Raw genomic sequence first — 23,508 nt, 5'->3', positions numbered from 1 at the left:
GACACAAAACAGATCTGCCTGCCAGTGTGCCAGAACACAATTGAACAGTCACCAACAAGCAAATTCCATCTCTATGTAACACCTGTCCTTATCAAAAGGACACCCTCAACTGTAGTGAGGGACACCTCTTTCTATTTGGTAATTGTGGTAGACTCCTAGGTCACCAAGGCATGTTTATAAAATAGCTCAGCTCAGTCTCAAATGTTCAACACTTCAGCCTCATTTTTTTCTGAATTACACCTTGCTAGTTCCAAACTGTGCAGATAAAAGACCTGTCTCATTAAGCAATTAAAAAGTAACTTCTCTGTTTCCCCCCTTCTCTCTCAAATCTGTTGTCAACTTGTCAAAATCTGTGTCTTCTTCATTAATCACAATGAGTTCCATTTTTCCCCCGTGGGCAACATCAATTTTGACAAGTTGCTTTGTGTTTCAGATAGAATCATCTGTTGTTTCCCTCCCCCAATGCCCCCACTTCCATCTTCTGCCCTCTCCATGACAGCTGGTTCTCATAGGTCTTTTAGAGTCTGTGCAAGAGGAGGTCCTGCTTCAAGTGCCACGTGGCTGATTCTCGGAAGGACTCTGAGTCACATTAGTTAATCAGATGAAGGAGCTGAAAGGCACAGCAGAGCAAATACTAAGTACAAGAAAATTACATTTGTTGGCTCTTCGCATACAATTATACTAACTGAACTGTTGGCATAATGCAATAAAGATGTCTGCAGAATAGTATTTCTATATTAAGTGGCAGTTAACTCACTGAATGAACAGCTCCAACCCAAAAAAGATTGGTTTCCCATATATTCATGGTGGATGTGTTGGGATTAGTGATGGGATTTAATATCTCTGTGGTGACTGTCTCTTTCCCTTTAACTACCAAAATAAGGGGATGGGGAGAGTAATTCATCAGTACTGATTATCAGCAAAATGGCTGTCATTATGATAGGCAAGGTTTCTGTGTGTGGAGAGACAGCTGTTATGTTGCAAGGTGCCTGGAGAGGGAAGGGCAAAGGCAAGAGGGAAGGGGAGACTTGCATAAGACTTTGCGCAATCTTCCTGCATTTCTCATTTAATTCTCCACAATTGGGGACTTAAAGGGAGAGGGGGGAGACTTGGAAAAGCTTCTTCCAACTCTCCCCTCCTCCCCCTTTAAGTCCCCAATTGTGGAGAATTAAAGGGAAATGCAGGGAGACTTGCAAAATGCTTTTGCAAGTCTCCCCCTTTCTTTAAGTCCCCCATCGTGAAGACTTTATGGCAGTCCTTGCACCCCTGTTTGAGCAAATGGGAGGGCAGGAGCTGTCTTAAAGCCTTTGAGAAAGTCTCTTTGAAGTAGCCTGTGATTGCACTGCTTCAAAGAACACTTTTTCACAGGGCTTTAATCTCCACTCAGCTGGTGAGCAGGGATTAAATCCTGATCCCTTGGCTATGTGATCTTGTTTCCTGCTGAGAACAGGATTGTGCAACCAAGGCATGATTAAAACCCTGACCATCAGGTGATGTCACTAGTGATGTCAGCTAGCGGGCAGGGGAACATGGTTTGGGGGAAAGGGCCCCATGGGTCAAATTGGAGCACTGGGAGGGGCATGATTGGCCCAGAGGTTTGCCACCTCTGCCACAGAGGCAATGATCAGAGAGGGGAAGGAACCTATTGGAGCAGAGCAGGGAATTGTTGCCATGACTGCCTCCATTTGGTTCAATGCAACCTGCATCCCTTTCAGCTGCACACTTAAAAGCAAGCTCCATGTGTTCTTTTCCTTTGCTGTTTCTTTTTTAGTTTGTTTTAGTGGTTCAGATTTCATTCCCCAAAACAATGGCTCGGATGTGGCTGTCTCTAATATCCTGAGCAATGAAAGCTGCCATGCATGATTCATTTAGCGTCTCTGCAATTTCCCTGTCTTCCTTCAGTACTCCTTTCACACTGCTAGGAAGGCCATTTAATAATTTCCACACAGCAGAAAGGCCCATTACTCCCTTCATTATTCTACATCCTTTCAGTTTCTCTACTTAGCTGTATTATGTACAGCCCAGATTTTGTGAAGATCCACTGCTAGCTTGAAGGCCATCTTTCACATTTCACTCTGCCATTAACCTTTGTTCCTCTCATTGCTGGGGGAGTAATGGCTATAGGTTCCACTCCACTGCACATGGGGACACTATTAAGCAGAAACAACAGAAATGAAAAGTTTCCTTCTTTACTGTATTAGATGGTTTTCTTGGAAGTTATTGAGGGTATGTTTGTCTGGCTGCGTTCAGTGCACATTTGAGATAGTGACCTTGAATCACTTTTCCTTCCCAGAAACTGAGTGGCAAATGTATACCTCCTTGTATTATGTCATCTCTAGCAACAAAATAGGGATTAAGAAACCAAAGAAACAAAACAAACCTGCTCATAAACCTCATCCCCTTCTTGGCAAACTTCCAAGAACTACATGCCAGTGGTAGGCAGGGCAAGAAGCAAAAGTGGATAGAGTAATTAATGTAAATGTCACCTTTATACTACACCTCTCTCTCTCTCTCTCTCTCTCTCTCTCTCTCTCTCTTTCTCTTTCTCTTTCTCTCTTTCTCTCTCTCTCTCTCTGTCTCTCCCTCTCTCCCTCCCTCTCCCTCTCTTCCATCCAGACAAGCAAGAGTCATTATCAGAGTTCAAGGATGCATTCAAGCCAGGCAAAAACATTCAAAAAGGGTGCAGAGCAAAGAGGGGAGGGATGTGCTCAGGATGGGATGTGGCCTGAGGCAGTTCTGAGGGCCAGATGGGATGGAGAGTTTAACTCTTTCTCTCCCTGTCACTAGAAGAGGTGATTTTTGTCAAGACAGGCTGGGAGAGTGTGCTTTATTACTATATGATGTAGGGAGAAGTTTCTGGGGAGTGGGAAAAGAGGGAAATGCCCTTTCCCTTTCCTCCCTCCTGATTTCTCTCTATTTTGAGGGGTGTGTGAAGCAGCATTGCATGCATCTTCCTGACCCTCATCTCCCTTTCAGATACTATAAAGCTGCTAGGGGGTCAAACAAGCCAATTTCCCCCTTTCTTTTCTTTCTTTCTTTTTTCCTTTTCTTTTTTTAAACTGACACCCTCGACATTCCATGACTCACTTCTTCTCACTGTTCCATACACGTCCTGAAAGCTCACCAAGCACAGGTCCTTGTTGGGCCATTTTGTTATTGTTTGTTTTTCTTTTGATTTAATATACTGCATATCTGTCTGTCTGTCTGTCTATCATCTATCTATCTGTCGATCTATCTATCTATCTATCTGTCTTTCTATTTATTTATTTATAATAATAATAATAATAAAATTTTATTTGTTAGTCGCCTATCTGTCCGAACTAACGGACACTCTAGGCGACGTACAACAATATAAAATACAATATACAAATCAAAAAGGCACAATCATCAATTAATCTAAAACCATCCTTCAATTAATACATCATAAAAACTAATCCACCCCAAAAATCCTATAGGCCTGCCTGAATAGCCAGGTCTTTAAGGCTTGGCGAAAACCCATCAGGGAGGAGGCATGTCGAAGGTCAAAAGGAAGTGAATTCCAGAGGGTGGGGGCCACAATCGAAAATACCCTCTCTCTGGTCCACACCAGCCTAGCTGTTTTGACTGGTGGGACCGAGAGAAGGTTTTGTGAGGCTGATCTTGTCTGGTGGCATAATTGGTGATACTGGAGGCATTCCTTCAGATAAACTGGGCCGAAACCGTATAGGGTTTTAAAGGTTAACACCAACACCTTGAATTGGGCCCGGTAAACAACTGGTAACTAGTGTAGGTCTACCAACACTGGAGTGATATGATCCCAGCGACGGCTATGCTTTATCAAGCGTGCCGCCACATTCTGTACCAGCTGCAATTTCCGGACCGTTTTCAAGGGTAACCCCTTTCTCCTGCCCTTTCTCCCAGAAGAAGCCCAGGGAGTCCCCTAAGTACACCAAAACCACTACTTTATTTTTTGAGTGGCCCCATTTTATTTCCAGACTGATGGGCATGGGATCACCCAAGTCCAATGTAAGAGGGAGGGAGGGAGGGATACCTGTGCATAACTGTGGATAATACTTTGTGCATCTCCCTAGTCCATGAAATCTTATGTCACAATAAATCTGTTTGTCCTTAAAATGCCACAATACTCTTGCATATTTTTGCTGCCAAGAAAACCAAACTAATATAGCTACCTCTTTGGAAAAAATTCCAAAGTTCTATTATGTATTGCACTGAGGGGTGAGAAGGACTCTACTGAAGAATGTTTTATGCCAGATACTCCTAAGTTTATGGAACATGTAATGGTGTGAAGCTTTTATCTTCTCCAATCTTAATAAAAGCTTTTCTAGAGTAAATCTGCTTAATTAACCATTGGCTCAGAACTACTTAGGTTAATGCACTTAGACCTGTGAGGCACAGCTAAGATGCTCGTTGCCATTCTCCTTACACTTGCTTGCTCACGTTTGTGAGCAGCAAAATTACTTTCCATTCCAGCAGAATATATGTGCCTTTTCTCCCTGCAGACCTGACAGGGTTTTCTAAAATTGCCTCTAAGATGCTCACAGTTGTAAAGACTATCGTGTACAGTGGCTGTGGCAGACCTACAGACTGAACTTTGGCACTGCAAGAACAGATAGTTCACCTCCAGAATGACTCACATTGATACCATTCCTCACTGCATAGAGATATGAGAGTCACTGGGTCCAGGGTCTTATGAATTCTTTATTCTAGTCTCTGAAATGAGGAAATCAAATTCTGCAAACCAGATACATACATTCTGTAATGTATACTATAAATCATTTAGGGCTTCTTTCTTTTAATGGAGGCAATGCAGCTTTTGGATTATATTGGATGGGCTGTTGTGATGTTTAAATAACAAACACTTAAATGTGAGAGACTTAAACAGGGAGCTTTGAATGTTCAATGTATTCTCCTCTGAAGGAAACGAAATATCAGTTTGGCTAGAACTCAAAGTTAGAGACAGAATGAGCTGTGTTGGCAAGGTGGGCAGGCTGAATGAGAACTAAGACATCACTGGAGGTAGGGAAGGTGAGAGGCAAGGTTACCAAAGTCCTAAGTAGAGTGAGTTACAGGAACTGAGGGGGGAAAGTAAGCAAAGGATATAAAAGCCTAGGAAACAAGCAGGAAATGGAGAAGAAAAGATCCCACTGAATCAAGGACAAGGAAGAAAAACCTCTCATGGGGTCTAAGGACAGTCAAAGTTAATATTGTTGGTAAGGATGGGGGGTCACTGCTAGGCAGGAAAGGATGCTGGCTGGAAGGCAGGGAAGCTGAAGAAAGCAGCAGGAAGGTAAGGCCTAACATGCTGAAACCATTATTAATGGAGGATGAGATTCAAAGAAAGGGGCTGGAAACACATTTCCTACAGTGTTAGGGTGGCTGTCTTTTCTTTTCTGCTTTATTTAGCAGGGCTCATGTGTCCTTAAATCAGGAATGGGAAACATGTGGCCTTTCAGATGTTGTTGGACTCCAACTCCTATCATGGCCATGCCAACCAGGGTTGATGAGAGATGGAGTTCAACAACATCTGGGGGATGACAGCTACTTCTGCCTTGAAAGGTGCATAAGCAGCATAAATGAAACAGATCCAGGTTTTCCGATTACTACATCTTCTTGATAGGGAAAAACTGCCGTTGCTTTTATTCCCGTTTGTCATGCAATTTTCATAGGTGCAGGCATTGCCAAGTAAATAGACAGGTGGGGGGAGACAGAGAATGCAACCCTAACACAGGGCTGTTGTGAGTAGTAGGCAGGCATGTTTAGTTGCCATCTTTCATCATGCCTCTTCTACTGTGCCTTTAACGGTAGCCTGGCACAAAGAAATTAAGTGGGTGATGGCTTTCCTGTCAAAGGAAGGAAGTGGTGGTGAAAAGCTTCACCTTTTAAAAATTTCTTCAGCTGGGTATACACCATACATTTAAAGCATGTTTAAAGCATGTGCCTTCTCCCTAAGAATCCTGGCAAGTGTCATTTGTTAAGGGTCCTGGGAATTGTAGCTCTGTGAGGGGTAAAGTACAGTTCAGAGGATTTTTTCAGGGAAGTCATGTGCTTTAAATATATGCTGACTTTTTGTCAGGCTGCTATTGAAGGAACAGGAAAAGAACCAAAATAAAAGATGGCAGCCCTATTGGAGGCCTGGACACTTTGAGTGTCTGCAGACAAAAATGTGTTTAGTAGGAGACATTTGCACTAACATGCTGAAGAATTTTAATGAGGATTTTTAAAATAAGCAAATAGCTAAAGAACTGGGTTTAAGATGGGAAAAATGAAAAACTTAGAGAACTGAAACTGACAGATCTTTCCATCTCTAACACCCAGGCACGTCAGCATGCACTTATGGTAGTGTTAAAGGTTCTGGCTTTTCAGTGTACTTACAACAGAGGTCGAGTGCTCAATGTGTTTGAGGCTGTACTACTGCAGTCTGCTGGTGGTGGCTCACATTATCAAACACACCTCCATTTTAAACAAACAAAACTGCAATATTTAGTTAACGATCCTAAAATAACAAGTAATTTTGGAGTCCTTGAGCATCAGCTTCAATCAGCATGAGATGGTACACCTTGGCAGGGCTGGATTCAGGAGCAGGCAGACACCAGAGAGGTTCATGTTGCAGGCTACCTGTTCAACTGTCAACTCAGCAGCTGAAACAAAAATAGTATTAACAGCTCATCTTCACTTTTAAAGCTGGCACTACTGACCTGTATAGCCACCTCTCTCGCTCTGGGTGTGTGTGTGTGTGTGTGTGACAGAGAGAGAGAGGGGGAGAGATTCATGGGGAAATATATAGCTTCATTGTCCGTTCCACATGTGATATGCAAGTGTGTGATTGTGATAAGATAAATGCATTCATACATATCATCTTATACAATAAATCATGTATCTGCATTATTCAAAGTAATAAAATGGGTTACAAGGGCAATAAAAACAAGGTATTCAACAGTTGAAAACAATGGAGGCACTGAATATGTTCCTTGCTTTGGTCTCGGGCCAGCCTGCACCTTGATTTTTTTTCAGAGTTAAGAGCTCAGCCATGATGTCAATAGTTAGTGTGTTACTTTTGAAAATTTGAGCAACCAGGTTTTTGTTCAGTAACTAGATTGGGATTTGTAGCTTGCACAATGCTCTGAGTAATAAGATTATTCATCCAATGTTGTATCTCTGTGTTCTGCACTGCAGAACAAAGGGAGAGCCATGCATTTATTAGTACAATGCACAAGAGCATTATCATTGTTTGCAGATAGAAAATGCTATACTGCAGTCTCTGGAGCTAGTTAAAGGGGTTCCATTTCAGCATTGCTACTTTCATCTATGGAGATCAAAAGCTGTGCTCCAAACTGAATTACTCAAAACTACCGTAACATGTAGCAACCTGTAGAAACCAATCTGTATGATGTTTTAATGGCTTGAATGTGACACCCTGAAGATTTCTTTTCCACACTCCTTGGAGGAGACAGTGAAAAAATCAATAATATACAAAGGAGAAACATTCATTTTTACTGGAAATGACCTCCTCTGAGGTAACATAGTCAGTGTTTAAAAGAGCTTTGAATACTTGTTTTCATATTCTTAAGGCTTCGGGCAAATGTTACATTTAATAGAGATTTTAGATCAATGTGAGTTTCATGGAAATTACTCATGGTGGTTAGGGGAATTAGATCAGTCTGTGGCTCACTTCTTTCATATATATGTTCAGATTCAGACTATATAAATGGCATATACATTTCATATACATTTTGTGTTGTAACAAACTAAGCAAATGAGATACATCCCTTTCCAAAATTGGAATAGAGAACAGTGTCACTTCCCAAAAGACCAGCACCTTTCTCCAACGTTTATTCCTATCTCCCTTTTCTGTTTAGGGGTGCTTCTGCATACCCCTAATCACCTTCCTGGGAGTTATTCCCCATCGAGGGAATTGTGAGTTACCCTGATTTTGCTTCTGTAAGTGAAGAAGCTGCATTAGGAATCCACTCTCATTTCATTTTTTTATTGCTGACTTACTTTGTATGCAACTTGCCACATTGGCAGTTTCTTCATTTGCATCTTCCCACCACTTCTCTTTCTATATTAACAAAGGTGCATGTGCAAATGGCTTTGTTTTGTTTTTGCAGTGCTTGGACCTGTTTCAATGCAATCAGACATATCACTGTTGTATCAAGATTATAAGTTTGTTGTGTGTGCTTGCATAGGGTTTATGTGTTTTCCAATGTGCAAAACTCTTGGCAATGTGCACATCAATAAAGTATCATCAGTGAAATTCCCAGAAAGGACCTTGATGCAATCATATGCAGAGCTTGGAAAAGTAACTTTTCCAAGCTCTGATCATATGTATGAGTGCATGAAGGTTGCCTTTTTTGTGGTGGTTTGTGTTAGCGAAGGAGCAAATGAGCTGAAGGAACTGGAAGTGGTAGCAAATCACACATGCTTAAATTCTGATGTTAAGAGATTCTCCTAGTTAACCAGAATTTAGGAGAGATGGAACAAAAAGGAAGCCATGGAAGAGAAAAGAAGTAATTTCTCTTACATTTTTTATGTACATGGTTCTCCTCTTCCCTCCACCACCACTCCCAATTTGTGCCCTCACAACAATCCTGTGAGTGAGCTTCATGGCTAAGAAGGAATCTGAAGCCAGGTCTCCCAGGTTCTTGTTCAACATTCTAACCACTACACCACGCTGGCTTTCAAATTCATTGATCTATACATATGAATCACATCCCAATCATTTTAAAAAGTTTTCTTTAGAAATTCAGGCTCTGGAGCTCAGTTCTCACTGCCACTTTTGATAGTACATTACAATCCTAACCATGTCTACTCAGAAACAGGGAAGTAAGAAGGCATCAATTTCCATTCTGACCTGTATTCATCACAATCAGCACATTCCTCTGCAGTTCTGTTTCTGTAGGCTATTCTTGCTGCCCTGTATTTAACATCAGTCACACAACTTAAATAACTATTTATGTAACTTACATTCATTTCAATGTAAATACAATATCAAAGCAACGTTTAAAAAGTAATTAATTATTGTTTGCGGGCTTAAAAATGACAACAATGATGTGAACAAATACTGATTGTAATTGCTGGACTGATTTCCATTCCTGACCCCAAACGAATTTGAGAACTGCAGCAATTTCCTGTTCCTTTCCACTTTGTTCTGAACTCTCTGACAACACTACTCAGAAGTAAATCCTACTGAATTCAATAACACTTATTCCCATGTAAATGGGGTTAGGATTGCCTCCCATTTATTCCCAAATTAATGGGGTTAGGATTGCCCAGTCACTGTCCAAGGATGAAATTAGATGTGGCAGCAATCACTCAGTGAGCAATTGTATTTTGCGTTTTTTAGAAGTAAAATGCATGTTCAGGTACCTGATTTAGATCAGGACCCTGGCATGGGGAACAGGCTTTTTTTTGTAACTCTGCCCCCTGCTACAGTCCCAGTCTGGGTTGCCCTCACGTGCATGTACGTACACACGTGCATGCACGCGCACACACACACACAGAGCTTCCATTCACTCTGTTTTTTCCAAACCAAATTGCAGTTATGGGGGACTCAAAGACAAAAGTTTAAAGCACCCTACCCATGGTAGTCACCACAAGGTAACCTTTACACATAACTTTTACGGCACATGGTAATTAATTGCCTCCACTTGGAAAAAACTGCAAGTGAAGTTACTATACCTTGCAAATGGTTCAATTTAATTGCATTGAGATTTGTTTACACTGATCCTTTTTCTTGGCATCAGTTGCTGTTACTAGGGTTAGACTGTGCTGCTCACACTACAGTACATCTCCTTTCTCATATAGCCTTTTTTATTTGCCAACGTCTTTTTCACTGTCTACTAAATCATTAACATCACATTTAGTTTGTCCCTAAGATTGAAATTTACTAATAGGCAAAAAAAACCTTGCAGGTTAAGGACATATCTGTCATAAGAATGACTTATGGTCCTTCCAGGCGAAGACAATAACCACTTGACACGGGTATATCGAGTCCAAGACATTATAATTTATTGCAATAAAGGCAAACCATACACTTCACACAAGGGGTGAGGCATGAGAGAGCACTGAGCCCCCCAAAACAGGGGTTTTTATACCCTCTACAAAACAAGCTGGTTAATTTTACACCCATGTTTGTTATGCTCTGCTTCATCAGTAATCTAGTTAATCTTTTCCCAAGGGTTCAACAATTTAATCCTTACTTTTGCAAACTCAAGTTTAAACAGTGAGTCACAGTCTGCTGACCATGCCTTAAGCTTTTAAACAAACAAACAAATACAAGCAGTTTTTGACCCTTTGTCATGCTGTTTATGCTGTTTGCACACATCTCGTGCTTATACTTTACCAGCTTTACAAGGCAAACAGGAGACAGATAGTTAGCAAAACATCTTGAGCCAAATTCCTTAAATCATTAGGACTTTGCACATCTTAAGGCATCTAGGCTTTACTTTAGCAAATAGCATTCCCAAACAGGTACTTTGGACTACCAAGGGCTAAAATTTTCTTTTAACAATACCTGTAGACAACAGATATTTCTATCAAACTTTGAAAAGCAGGGAATTGGGCAGCTATACTGAATTAGTGAATGCACCATGGGAGCAGGAGACCTGACCTCCTCTCTGAGATATTGTACTGCCCTACAAATTTGTAAAAAAGCAAACACAATTTGGGGTGGTCTTTCACAGTCCAATCCATTTCCTGTGTAACTTGGAAGAATTTGGTAACATCTCACGTGAAATAAAGGTGTGGTGTGGGTGTGGCCACCTGATTAGCCAACCCAAGCAGCTGTGAGTCTGGCTTTTAGAACACTGACAGTTGGTTCTTACTGAGCATGCCCAGCCCTATCATTTATTTCAATGCTAAATTTCTTAAATTAATTAAAAATCAGCCAGTCATTTTTTTCACTTGTAACTTCAGTAGCTGAAGGTCAGACTATGGCACAAGGTCAATAATAGGATTACAGGTACTCTGTGAACATGGCTGATTTTTAATAAATTCCAACAGATTAGGAGAACCCTGACAGAAAAATTCCAAAAGGTGTCTGGTTTTTCTCTCTCTCTTTTACACTTTGAACTCTCGACTCTCTCTGTTTTGTGTATCGCCATGAAAATTGAGAGGGTTGTTAAGCAAGCGTTTCTGAGTTCAGGACTCTGTGGTTCATAAGGTTTTGTTTTGAAATGAGCTTATGGGAAGCATCAGAATGGCATGGGAGGTATTTTCAATTTAACATTGCAGAATGCGAAAAATCCATGCTGACTATAGTATACAGCCACTCTCATGGCTGTATAATGAATGTGACTTGAGTGTGAATAGCTATGTAAAGCTGTTAATATATTTCTATTTATTTATTAGAGGGTTTATGAGGGTTCTATCTTACAAGGCGGCGTATGTTTAGAGTGTTGGACTAGACCAGGATTCAACCCCTACCCCAGCTATGAAGCTGGGTGACCTTGGGCCTGTCAGTGTTTCAGCCTAACCTACCTTACAGGGTTGTGAGGATAGAATGAAGACAGGGAAGAACCAAGTATGCCTGCCTGCCTGCCTGCCTGCCTGCCTGCCTGCCTGCCTGCCTGCCTGCCTGCCTGCCTGCCTGCCTGCCTGCCTGCCTGCCTGCCTGCCTGCCTGCCTGCCTGCCTGCCTGCCTGCCTGCCTGCCTGCCTGCCTGCCTGCCTGCCTGCCTGCCTGCCTGCCTGCCTGCCTGCCTGCCTGCCTGCCTGCCTGCCTGCCTGCCTGCCTGCCTGCCTGCCTGCCTGCCTGCCTGCCTGCCTGCCTGCCTGCCTGCCTGCCTGCCTGCCTGCCTGCCTGCCTGCCTGCCTGCCTGCCTGGATGGATGGATGGATGGATGGATGGATGGATGGATGGATGGATGGATGGATGGATGGATGGATGGATGGATGGATGGATGGATGGATGGATGGATGGATGGATGGATGGATGGATGGATGGATGGATGGATGGATGGATGGATGGATGGATGGATGGATGGATGGATGGATGGATGGATGGATGGATGGATGGATGGATGGATGGATGGATGGATGGATGGATGGATGGATGGATGGATGGATGGATGGATGGATGGATGGATGGATGGATGGATGGATGGATGGATGGATGGATGGATGGATGGATGGATGGATGGATGGATGGATGGATGGATGGATGGATGGATGGATGGATGGATGGATGGATGGATGGATGGATGGATGGATGGATGGATGGATGGATGGATGGATGGATGGATGGATGGATGGATGGATGGATGGATGGATGGATGGATGGATGGATGGATGGATGGATGGATGGATGGATGGATGGATGGATGGATGGATGGATGGATGGATGGATGGATGGATGGATGGATGGATGGATGGATGGATGGATGGATGGATGGATGGATGGATGGATGGATGGATGGATGGATGGATGGATGGATGGATGGATGGATGGATGGATGGATGGATGGATGGATGGATGGATGGATGGATGGATGGATGGATGGATGGATGGATGGATGGATGGATGGATGGATGGATGGATGGATGGATGGATGGATGGATGGATGGATGGATGGATGGATGGATGGATGGATGGATGGATGGATGGATGGATGGATGGATGGATGGATGGATGGATGGATGGATGGATGGATGGATGGATGGATGGATGGATGGATGGATGGATGGATGGATGGATGGATGGATGGATGGATGGATGGATGGATGGATGGATGGATGGATGGATGGATGGATGGATGGATGGATGGATGGATGGATGGATGGATGGATGGATGGATGGATGGATGGATGGATGGATGGATGGATGGATGGATTTGTGAAAACAGAAGGGAAGTCTGTTATAATTTGATTTTTGTCATCTGAACTCTGCTGCCTTTTTCTAAAAGTGCAATTATCTTATCTTTTCCTCTTATCAAGTACTTCAGCCTCTTCTTAAGTATATTTGCGATCTTGTCATCTCCTTTAGCTTTTCTATATATAACTGTGTGTGTATGTATATGTGTGTGTATATTATATATAATTATAGAAATAGAAATATATATTAAAATGAATAGAAATGTAAATCCAAGAGATACAAGACTGTTGTTTAACTTGTTAAATGTTAAGTAACTTCTGCCTTGCTGGGAGGAGGTGGAGGTAAAAAAGAATCAAGAAGAATGGCTTTGCTTTCCCAGATTACATCTCTCAAGTGGCATCTCTAGAAGGATAAACAATGTAAGAGTAACAATAATTGCCTGTTCTCATAAACCCATTGTGTGGAGGCAGCAGCTAATTAGATCAGGAGGTAGGGTCCCAGCAATGACAGATTATCCTTTCCCCTTGAACTGACACCAAGGCCTGATCATATATCCATTGGAACCGCAGCAGTCATTTCTTACTCAATCTGGGTAGGTAGCCTCAGTGCCCATTCCACAAATGGTGTACAAGTGAGTGACTGTGATAAGATCCATGCATGCACATTTCTCATGTACAATTCAAAGTCATAAAACAGGCTACAACTGCAATACAAGTGAGGTATTCAAAAACTGAAAGCGAAGGAGAAAGTACTGAAGATGCACCTCACCTAAGGTTGCCTTTTGGTCTAAGTCTTCTTTTTTTCAGTGTTAAGAGCTCACCCATTATGCCAGTAGTTAAGGCAATAGTCCGTAGCTTTTGAAAAATGAGCTTTTGTTCAGCAACTTTGTTAAAAAACAGAGTAGGATTTGTAACTTGTAGCGTGGCAGAGCTGCTGTTACTGCTGGTTCCTTGATCATAATTCAAGGAGGTCAAAGAACACCAAATTCCTTGCCATTTTTACCTCCATAACCTTGGTAGAAAAGAAGTTTAAGCTTTCTCTGCCTGAAAGTCACATGCCTGTTGATCAATACAGATTTGTGAATATGGAGGACACTATGCACTTATTATCACATTCTTGTGCACCCAAATGTACTTTATGCCTCCTTTGTCCAGAGACAATTTTCAGCAATGTCAGAAATGGAATCAAGATGAAGGATGGGCTCTTGATATAGGAAATAGTTTGGTATACTTGGCATATGAAGCAACTACTAAATTGTCATTATTTCTCAACTGCAAAAGGGAATTTTTCTTCCCACCTTTATTTTTCCTGTTTTAATCTTCTATCTTGCTATGTGATTTTTTTCCTTTTTTCCTTTTTCAAAAAACTTTTTCAAGGTCACCTGCTCCCACCTGCAGGTGCACATTTAATTTTTCACCAGAGATATTAGAACTGTGTCTTATTATTCCTGGTATAAGGCTTTTGCCTGCTCATTTTAGTCAACATATGTTCCATTACATCTGGCTCAAGCCTACTGGGATCGCAATGTGTTAAGACGCTAAGCCTGTTGGCAAGATGGCCCTCAGTTTTCTTATTAGCAATTAAGCTGATGAACATAAATTTCTGTGGGATGCCCATCATTTTCAGAATGATTAAAACAACTCAGGAAATGTTTATACGGGAAATCTATCCAGCATTCTATATAGAAATCTTTACTCCATTAATGTGAAATTCCATAGATTCTCCCATATGATTTTACACTTCTTTTCCTCAAGGTATTATGAAAATAGGAACTTCATGAGTGCCTTTGACATCCCTTTAAAGCTAATGCAAAACTCCCATTCATATTACAGATTAGGATTGCATCCTTTATGACTTGGTGTTTTGAGCTACTTTGCTAACATAAGAACAAAGGGATAACTCATTCTGTTGAGTCCTAGCACCAACTTTAGAAATGAATCACTAAAATAAGATCAGCTGCCCTGGTGGCATTACCAACTGTCCCTAGGGAGGGGTCATTAGTCCGTGGCCCTTCAGATGTTGTTGGACTGTAGCTCCTATCAGTTCCAGGCAGCAAGGCCAGTAGGCGGGGATGATGGGAGTTGTAGTCCAGCAACTTCTGGAAGGCCTCTCCTGCTCTAGGACTTCAGCGTTCGTTATTTTGTGGTACACAGAACTGTACATGTGGTCCCCAAAAGTATCCTATCCTGGCACTGATCAGACTCAGACTTGCATATTTTCAGCAAGGTTGCACCATCATGCTACCTTCATACCTTTTCCTGGGCTACAGCCAATATCTATTAAGACTAAGTTTCTGCTGAGTGGTGCTACTCATGTCATGATTTATGAACATTCATGATTTATATTACAACTTTCAGCCTTTTTCATTATTTGAAAGTAAGGTATTTCAAAAAATATCTGGCAAAAGCAAGATTTCTGTAAATATTAGAATTTCTCATGTCAAGAAAGATTATTATTACAATAAGAAAAAGATTATAATAAAAATGGTTCAGCTTGGTAACGTCTGGGATTGCCCACCTTTATTTATTCAAATTGATTTCTTCCAATTGCACATAGAATATAGTGAGCTTTGATGTGGAATTGCTCTAACCCATCCTAAAACTGCAATCTTGTACCCATTTACCTGAAAGTAAATCCACTGAATGTTATGGGATTTACTTCTGCTGAATAGATAATATAGAATTGTGCTGTAAACCCACATGACAGGATGTTTGCCATTAAGACTGCTAACTTATGTAAGAATAAGACCCATTAACCTTAAAGGGATTTACTTCTGACTACGCAATAATGGATTGCACTTTAAGGAACTCATTTGACAAAGACGTTTCTTACCCTACCTTTCCACTATAAAAGCCCTTGAGGAGGGTTTCAAAAGCAATGAAGCAGCATGAAAATACCAAAAATAAGAACGGGTGAAGGCTATAATCCTGTGCACACTTTCCTGGGAGTATGGCCCACTGAATGCAGCAGTGGTAAATAAAAATATGAATTGAATTGTGCTGAAAAGTATTAAAATACAGAAAAAGAAAGCACAAGCAGAACTAAACATGTTAATAAATCTTAATTGCTTTGAGACTTAATTGCATCCACTTTTGTCATCTCTACAAATAGTAACTAATATGTTGTTTTCTATAGATTGTATGTAGACCACATAAAGATATGAAAGTGTGAGACTATTATTATATTCAAAAACATTACCTTGTGAAGGGCTTCTAATCAGGGTTCCAGTCACTCCATTCCATTTCTTTTCCCCCTTCCCCCAGTTTCCTGATCCTCCTTCACAACAGTTAGCATTCTCTGTCCAATGAACATGCTCAGTCCTTACCGGAGTGGTCCAGGGATAGAAACATTGATGCCCAATCCTGTCTACAAAAAATCTTGGATTTTTTATAGATTTCTATGAACAGCTCTCACTTCCATCCTTGGGGACATTTAAAAATACTTTCTCAGGAACCAAGAAAGAATCTGTCTTGACAAAGAGATGTTTCTCTCTACATTTGATATCTACGTGTCTCTCCATTTTCCTTTCCCAGCTACTCCATTTCCCCTGCTATCCATTTTCAACAGTCATTCAGCATTCTGCGAGCACTGAGCACACTGCATACACACCAGATATTTAAAGCACACACACATCCCAAGAGTCCTATGAACTGTGATTTGTTAAAGGTGCTGGAGATTGTAGCTCTGTGAGTGGTAAACTATAGTTCCCAGCAGTCTTTGGGGGAAGCCAGTCACGTGCTTAAATGTGCTTTAAATGTATGGTGTGTACACAGCCGCAGTCTTCACTGATTTCTTTTGAGAGCTCTGCCGCCATACAATTTCCCCCCCTTAATACTTTTTGTACTTCTGTTGGTATCTCCCTCTTGTGAATGGATGATGCCATTTTGACTATATAAGCAACAGCACTCAGAAGATTGAATTAGAATCATGCTGATGCTGCTGTTTTTAGGATGCTGCTGCTGCTGCTGTTTTTTCACAGTGGCATTTTATGCAGGCTCTCCATTTCACCGCCATTAATGTGAGGTAAAGGGCTTATCCACATGGAAGCATTATTTTGTACTAAAGATGCTGTTTTTACCTCTGTTTTCTATCTGCACCGTCCACAGTAAGGGCTCAATGCTAGCTGCAAACAGTGTTTTCTATTCACATTGGAGGGGAAGGATCAATCACGCAGTTTCCTAATGACTATGCCTCTAATTTAACATTTCCATTCCCTCTGGTTACCTGGCAACCAAGCATGCTCAGTTTGTTCTACCAGTTAGTTTAATTAAAAAAAACAGCAACCCGGAAGTGTGATTGTTTGTATTTTCACTGGTACAATACAGCTGAAATACAAATCTTTTGTTTGAGCAGTGTTATGCTTTTGCACACGGGGGAAAAGAAAATAAAGGCACTGTTTGCAGCAATTTAAAAAATGCCAGCAGAACAGGAGTTACTCCTCAGCCCTCAGGAAATGAAATGAAAGAAGGGAGGAGGAGGGAGTGGGCGTGGAGAGGGGAATGATTGACACACCCACCTAAAAGCATCAGAGCACAGCATCTGCAAGCATTAGAGATACGGAGTGGAGACTTTTTTCCTTCCCTTTTTGCATTATCAGAGGATTGGCTTAGTATGGATTTACAGGGGGAAAATTGTGTGATAGCTTCTGTTTGCCAGTAACATCATGTGAACCATGCAAATTAAAAGGGGATGTAAGTAGCAGCAGACACACAGCAAATCCCCATGTAGATGAGCCCCAAAAAGACAACAGCCAGATAAGAATGTATTTGCTGCTCAGTGTATATTTGCATGTGTCTCTTTCAGATCATTGGCTATTCGCCACTTGTGGTGCCAGTGGACCTCAAGGGCCCACCCAAACCCAATGCAATGATGCCTATAGGAACACCAACCTCAGTGTAGTGGTAGGGTCGGAGGAAAATTTCGAAGGTGTACAGGTGTGGAGAGTGCCTGCAACCAATACTTACAGGTAAGAGTTCTATTATTCTCATTAGTTTTAGAGAACTTTCCAAGCCTTTTCTCTAAAATCTATTCTCCAAGTCAGGGCTCATCCCTAGAACATGAAAAGTGTGTCTGCAGTACGCTGACGATACCCAGCTCTATTTCTCTGTAACATCTGAATCAGATGAGGCAGTCCAAGCCCTGGACTGGGGTCTTGGACTCGGTGGTGGGCTGAATGAGGACCAGTAAAGTGAGTCTGAATCCTAGCAAGATGGAGGCACTGTGGGTTGGTGGTTCCTGAGTTCAGATAATTGGTCAGTTGCCCACTTTGGGTGGGGTTGTACTCCCTCTGAAAGAGCAGGTCCATAGTCTGGGAATGGTCCTGGATCCATCTTTGTCACTACAGGCCCAGGTGAACTCAGTGGCTAGGAGTGCCTTTCACCAGCTTCAGCTGGTAAGTCAGCTGCAGCCGTTTCTAGACTGGTCTGGACCAGGATAGCCTGACCACTGTTGTCCATGCACTGGTAACCTCGAGGCTGGATTACTGTAATGCACTCTGTGTGGGGCTGCCCTTGAGGTTGGTCCAGAAGCTGCAGCTGGTGCAAAATGTGGTGGCCCAACTGCTCACTGGAGCAGAGTATCACCAACATGTCACTCCGCTGCTGAAAGAATTGCACTGGCTACCTATTAGCTACCAGGCTAAGTTCAAGATTCTGGTTTTGATGTACAAAACCCTATACAGTTTGGGACCAAGATACCTGAAAGACCTACCCCTTATATACCAAGTCGATCACTGCACTGTGCAGGTGAAGGCCTCCTGCAGATACCATCTTATCAGGAGGTCCGTTCCACACAACATCTCTGCTATCTTTTCGGTGCCTTTTGAAGACTTTCCTCTTTCAACAAGCCTTTTAAGTTGAGACCTATCCCAGTCTGCGTCTGTGTTAGAATTGCTTTTAATATGTTTTCTTTAATAATATATTTTAACCCTTTTTTAAAAAAAAGTTTTTAAAGCTTTTAAAAAAAATGTTTTTAACGTTTTGTTTTAATGTATTTTAAGGTCTTTTATGATGTTTTAAAGTGTTTTTAGCATTTCTGTTTGCCGCCCTGGGCTCCTGCTGGGAGGAAGGGTGGGATATAAATCAAATAATAAATAATAATAAATAAACAAACATAGGAAGCAGACCTTCAGTGTGGGGGCACCTACCCTTCGGAATTCCCTCCCCTTAAATATTAGACAGCAGCCATCTCTGTTATCTTTAGCACCTACTGAAGACCTTCCTCTTTCAACAAGCCTTTTAAGTAGAGACCTTATTGCAGTCTGCATCTGTGTTGGAATTGGTTTTTAAGATATTTTTAAAGCTTTGTTAAAAAGATGTTTTTACAGCTTTTTTTTTAAAAAAAGGTTTTTTAAGAAGTTTTATTTTAATATGTTTTAAAGGATGTTTTGTTGTGATATATTTTAAAGTCTGTTTTTATGACATTTTAGAGTGTTTTTAGTGCTTTTGTTTGCCATCCTGGGCTCCTACTGGGAGGAAGGGTGGGATAGAAATCTAATAAATAATAAAATAAATAAATAAATAAAAATAATAACAAAGAGAGTACTTCTGAAGGTCTCTAAAGTGCCTTCCTAATTTCACCAAAGACTGGAACAGGAGTTTACTTGGTATTACAGAAACTAAAATTTAACTTGCTTCTTTGCATACTATACTTACAGAAAAATATAGTGTGTGTGTTTTTTTAAAAAGTTGTTTATGAATTTCCAAAATACAAACATTCATTGCATACTTTGGAGTGTATGTATTGTTGACCCATAGCCAGTTCCATCCTAAAATTAGCTGTGAAGTTCTGCAGATCTGACCCTGGATAGAAATTTTGCTTCAGCCATTTGCCCATATTATAGGCATAAAAGGGTGAGTTCTGCATCTTTAATTTATATAATATTGTGGTTGTGGCAGTGGAGTCTAACACAGACTGAGTGATTTCATGGTGTATAGTTGCTGAGGGATTTAATAATGTCTACAATATCTCTAGATATAACAGATGATTGTTCCTTAGAACACCTGGGGTGGTATTCAATGTCAGTCATAGTCAGAGTGGACCCATTGCAGTTAATAGACATGATTAACTTAGATTCATCCATTTCAGTGGATCAACTCTGAGTAGGACTTAGTTAAATACAACTCATAATCATGAAACTGACTAAAGGAGAGAGAACTTTTCTCAGTCCTGAATGGTCCCCAGGTCCTATGGTGAGATGTGTTTGTTTATTAAATTTCTATCCTGTCCTTTCTCCCAAAGGAGTCCAAGGCAGCAAACACCAAAATGGTAAAATAATGCAATTAAAAATAAAATGAAACCATTTAAAATCATTTTAAAACATTTTATATGTTTCATGTGTGGTTTGTTTTATTCTAGTTTTTATATGTTTTTAATGATGTAAGTCACTTTGAGGTTTTTTTTAAAGTGACTCATAAGTATAATTAATGATAACAATAATAGTAATAATTAAAACATCTAAACACAGTCACATACCCTCACACTTAATTATCACATGGTTGTCAGGAGCACTATCTTTTAGCAATCAAATGGCTGGGTAAAGAGAATGTTTTTAAGTTCCTCCTGAAAGTTAATAATCAGGGAGACAGATGCACCTCACCAGGGAGGCAATTCCACAAATGGGGAACCACCACAGAGAAGTCTCTGTCATGGTTAACACCAGCTGGGCAGCACCCACCAGCAGTACAACAGGGCCACCCCTACCAATCATAGGGCTTGAGATGGAGTTGTCAAACTGACTGAGAACAGTGACTGTTTTACTATCAGATTCAATATATATGTAAACAGAAAGTTACCAAGACTGTCCAATATGGCTACAGTTAATTTTAAAAGAGAAAAAATTAGGAGATTTTTTAAAAGGAAGTTGAAAAGTAGAGCCAAGAAGGTCAAATCTTTTCAAGACACATGGAGGTAATTTAAAAGAGAGATGCTTTGCTAGAATGTAATTTGGTGAGTAGTGAATTATGTTTTTTGGGGAAGAAGGTTAGAGCACTGTTTTAGTGCTCATCTTTTAGTGGGATGGGTAGGATTTGTCCTTTTAGATATGTTCTTGGATGGATATGTTTTATGATCATTTTATATAGAGTTTTAATGTCTTTTATGCTGTAAGTCACTTTGGGACACTCTTTTCTATGTGAAAAGTGATGAATAAACAAAATGTATAGAACAGATTATGGAAAGTACCAACAAAGCAAAGAGGATGGTAGCTCAGTTAAGTAAAGAAAACTTTAAAAGACAAGTAGGATTCATTCTCATAAGTCTTATCTAAAGTAGTTCAAAAAGGAGTACAATTGTTCAGATGTAACAATTCCAACCTAATGAAATATGGTTTATTAAGCCAGAGACAAACATCATACCCACAGGTTTTCCCTCACTCCTCCTCCCTTCATAAGCTGTCTTCAGTGCTTTTATTGTGATTACTTGAAGCCAAAATTTCCTGTTATGTCTGAATCACAAAACTGTGGATGAACTTTGGACTCCAAAAACTAATCACCTGATCATATTGCATGATATGAAACCACAATCTAATGTGCCTAAAAAGCTTAATTTTAGGCAGCTGGTTAAAACGATCAACTTGATTATGTTAATGTAATTGGTCTGTTCCAATCAGTAATATTTTTTATTTTTGTCAGCGCTTGTTGAATGAGTAGAAGTTAGCCATTAAGCCACTTGTAGCTGAGGAACAGTCATGAACTGTATCTTAAACCATTAACTTTCTCCACTGAAGCTGGGAAGTCCAGGCTCTGAATTTCATACACTTTTAATTGAAATTATGTAAGTGTGCCCTTAATTTTAATGCAGTGCCCCTTTATTGAAAGACCAGGGCAGTGGGTTTAAATATCTGAAATGTGATTCAGAGTTTGTGTTGCTTTCATGTATACTTTTTCTGCTTTGATTTGTGGGGAGGGGACAACATTGCACTTGAAATGTTGAATTCTGAGCTGCCCTCTATGACACAGTGATACAGTCACACAAAATAACAAAAAGAGCCTAGTGAAATTGACTAGAAGAGGCTCCAGATCTGTTCGCCTACCCATTTTCAGGGCGATTGATGATAATGAAAAAACTAATGATGTTTCACTCAGCCATCCAGAAAAGAATGACTTGCCTGTGGGGGAAATGGGTGAGAAGAATTTTTCAAGACTGGCATATAGTATGTACGCATCTGAAATATAACCCTAAAGCAAAACAGAAGAGTAGTAAATTATATGCACAGAAGTCTCATTTCTTTAATGTTAATGCCCAAGGAAGAAGCAAAATTCACCAGCAACCCTGGGCTTTGTTCTATGATACATTAGCAAGTAGATCAAAAGTTACAGGTCATTGGTGTACTGACTGGGTCATGTATGGGATGTTGTGCGCTTTTGTGTTTGGTTTAAATAATTAGTACCAGTTATTTAAGACTTGTGATGGATCATTCACAACATTCTTGGTGCTGGCAAGGCATCACAATCTGTTGCACAATACCAGTAATACAAACTCGCTTGGAACATTATACAAGCACAATAATTTCAGTTTACATCCTGCACTGAGAGCAGTCACTTTGAATGGAATGAAATGTTTGCAAAGAAGTTTCCCTAAGGGTTGCCAAACCAGTGCCTGCGGGCAACAATATGCCCACTAGTACCTCCTACGGCACCCACAAAAGGTCTTGGTAAATATCCTTCAAAAATCCACAGCACAGTGCTCAGTTTCTGTTTGTGCTGGCTTCGTCTCTCTTATATTGAACACAATTATGCCCAGATTTCATTGAATATCAAAAATTAACACCCTCCCCCTCATTCTGAACAGAGGAGATGTACAAAGAATGTCTCTATATAAGTGGGTACGGTGTTGGCTAATGTAGCCGTCCTTTTTCCATTGATGGGGATGTATTTTGCAGCATTTGGAGTTCCTATCACTTTTAGATGTGGCAGCCATTTTGTGTTATGTCATGTCCCCCATGGTAGCCATTTTGTATTATGCCACACACCTCACAGCAGCTATTTTGTGACTGGCACTCTGTGGCACTTTCTCAAAATTCAAAATGTGCCCACTGGCTCAAAAGGTTTGGTGACCTTAGGACTGTCTCTAAAGTTAATGTTACCTTCTCAGTAGCATGTGGCTTTGCTCCCTCACCCTGTGTTGGGTGAAACATCTGGTCTTTGGGACTGCCCTGAAAATGTGGGGGGGGGCAGGATAGAGTGGTTACAATATTGCAACAAAGGAGGGGTTGAAATAGGACAAAATGCGAAAGTGGGTAGGCAAACTATTAACAGAAGTGTGAAAAAGAATCAGCAGTCCTAAAAGCACATTATGCTTTAACGTTTGCCCCTGCCTATTATAACCAGGCTCAGTGTGAAGCATAACAACAATAATGCAGCAGTGCATGTCTGTTTTGCAGAAGTGGGTCACTATTTCTGAATCTGCAATTCTTCCATGCATTTCTATTACTTCAGCAACTTTTCCTCATTCTGACAAAATAGTCATTGGCACTCATAGGACCTCTGGAAATCTGCAGCCTATTATCAATGGCAGAACAAATAACCTCTTTGCAGCCATTGGCTTTGACAAATGTGGAGCAACCGTGACCCAGGGTTTGCTCCTCATCCTTCACAGCTGGTGAATGAGGCACTAACAGTGTCTCTCTGGGTTACTGGCTTTATTGTTTATATGCAAAATCTACTCATACATAGAAAAATATGGCCCCTAATTGCAGCC

The 23,508-nt window shown here is 40.9% G+C and overlaps 1 protein-coding gene across 11 annotated transcripts in view; it reads left to right on the top strand.

Moving 5' to 3' along the window:
* The window catches only part of ALK (ALK receptor tyrosine kinase), a 731,445-nt gene that overhangs the window by 638,262 nt on the left and 69,675 nt on the right, over positions 1–23,508 (top strand). For 9 of the 11 annotated variants that reach the window (XM_061624970.1, XM_061624969.1, XM_061624972.1 and 6 more), the window contains one exon: positions 17,614–17,776. In XM_061624970.1, coding sequence (XP_061480954.1) covers positions 17,614–17,776 — 163 coding nt within the window. Of the gene's footprint in view, positions 1–17,613; positions 17,777–19,965; positions 20,001–20,631; positions 20,758–23,508 lie in introns of those variants that run through there. The other 2 variants (XM_061624978.1, XM_061624979.1) reach the window with 2 other exon arrangements.

The sequence above is a fragment of the Rhineura floridana genome, chromosome 4 (assembly GCF_030035675.1).
Source record: "Rhineura floridana isolate rRhiFlo1 chromosome 4, rRhiFlo1.hap2, whole genome shotgun sequence".
NCBI lineage: Eukaryota > Metazoa > Chordata > Lepidosauria > Squamata > Rhineuridae > Rhineura > Rhineura floridana.
Note: the sequence above shows the minus strand (reverse complement) of the source record. Positions and strands in the feature narration are given on the sequence as shown.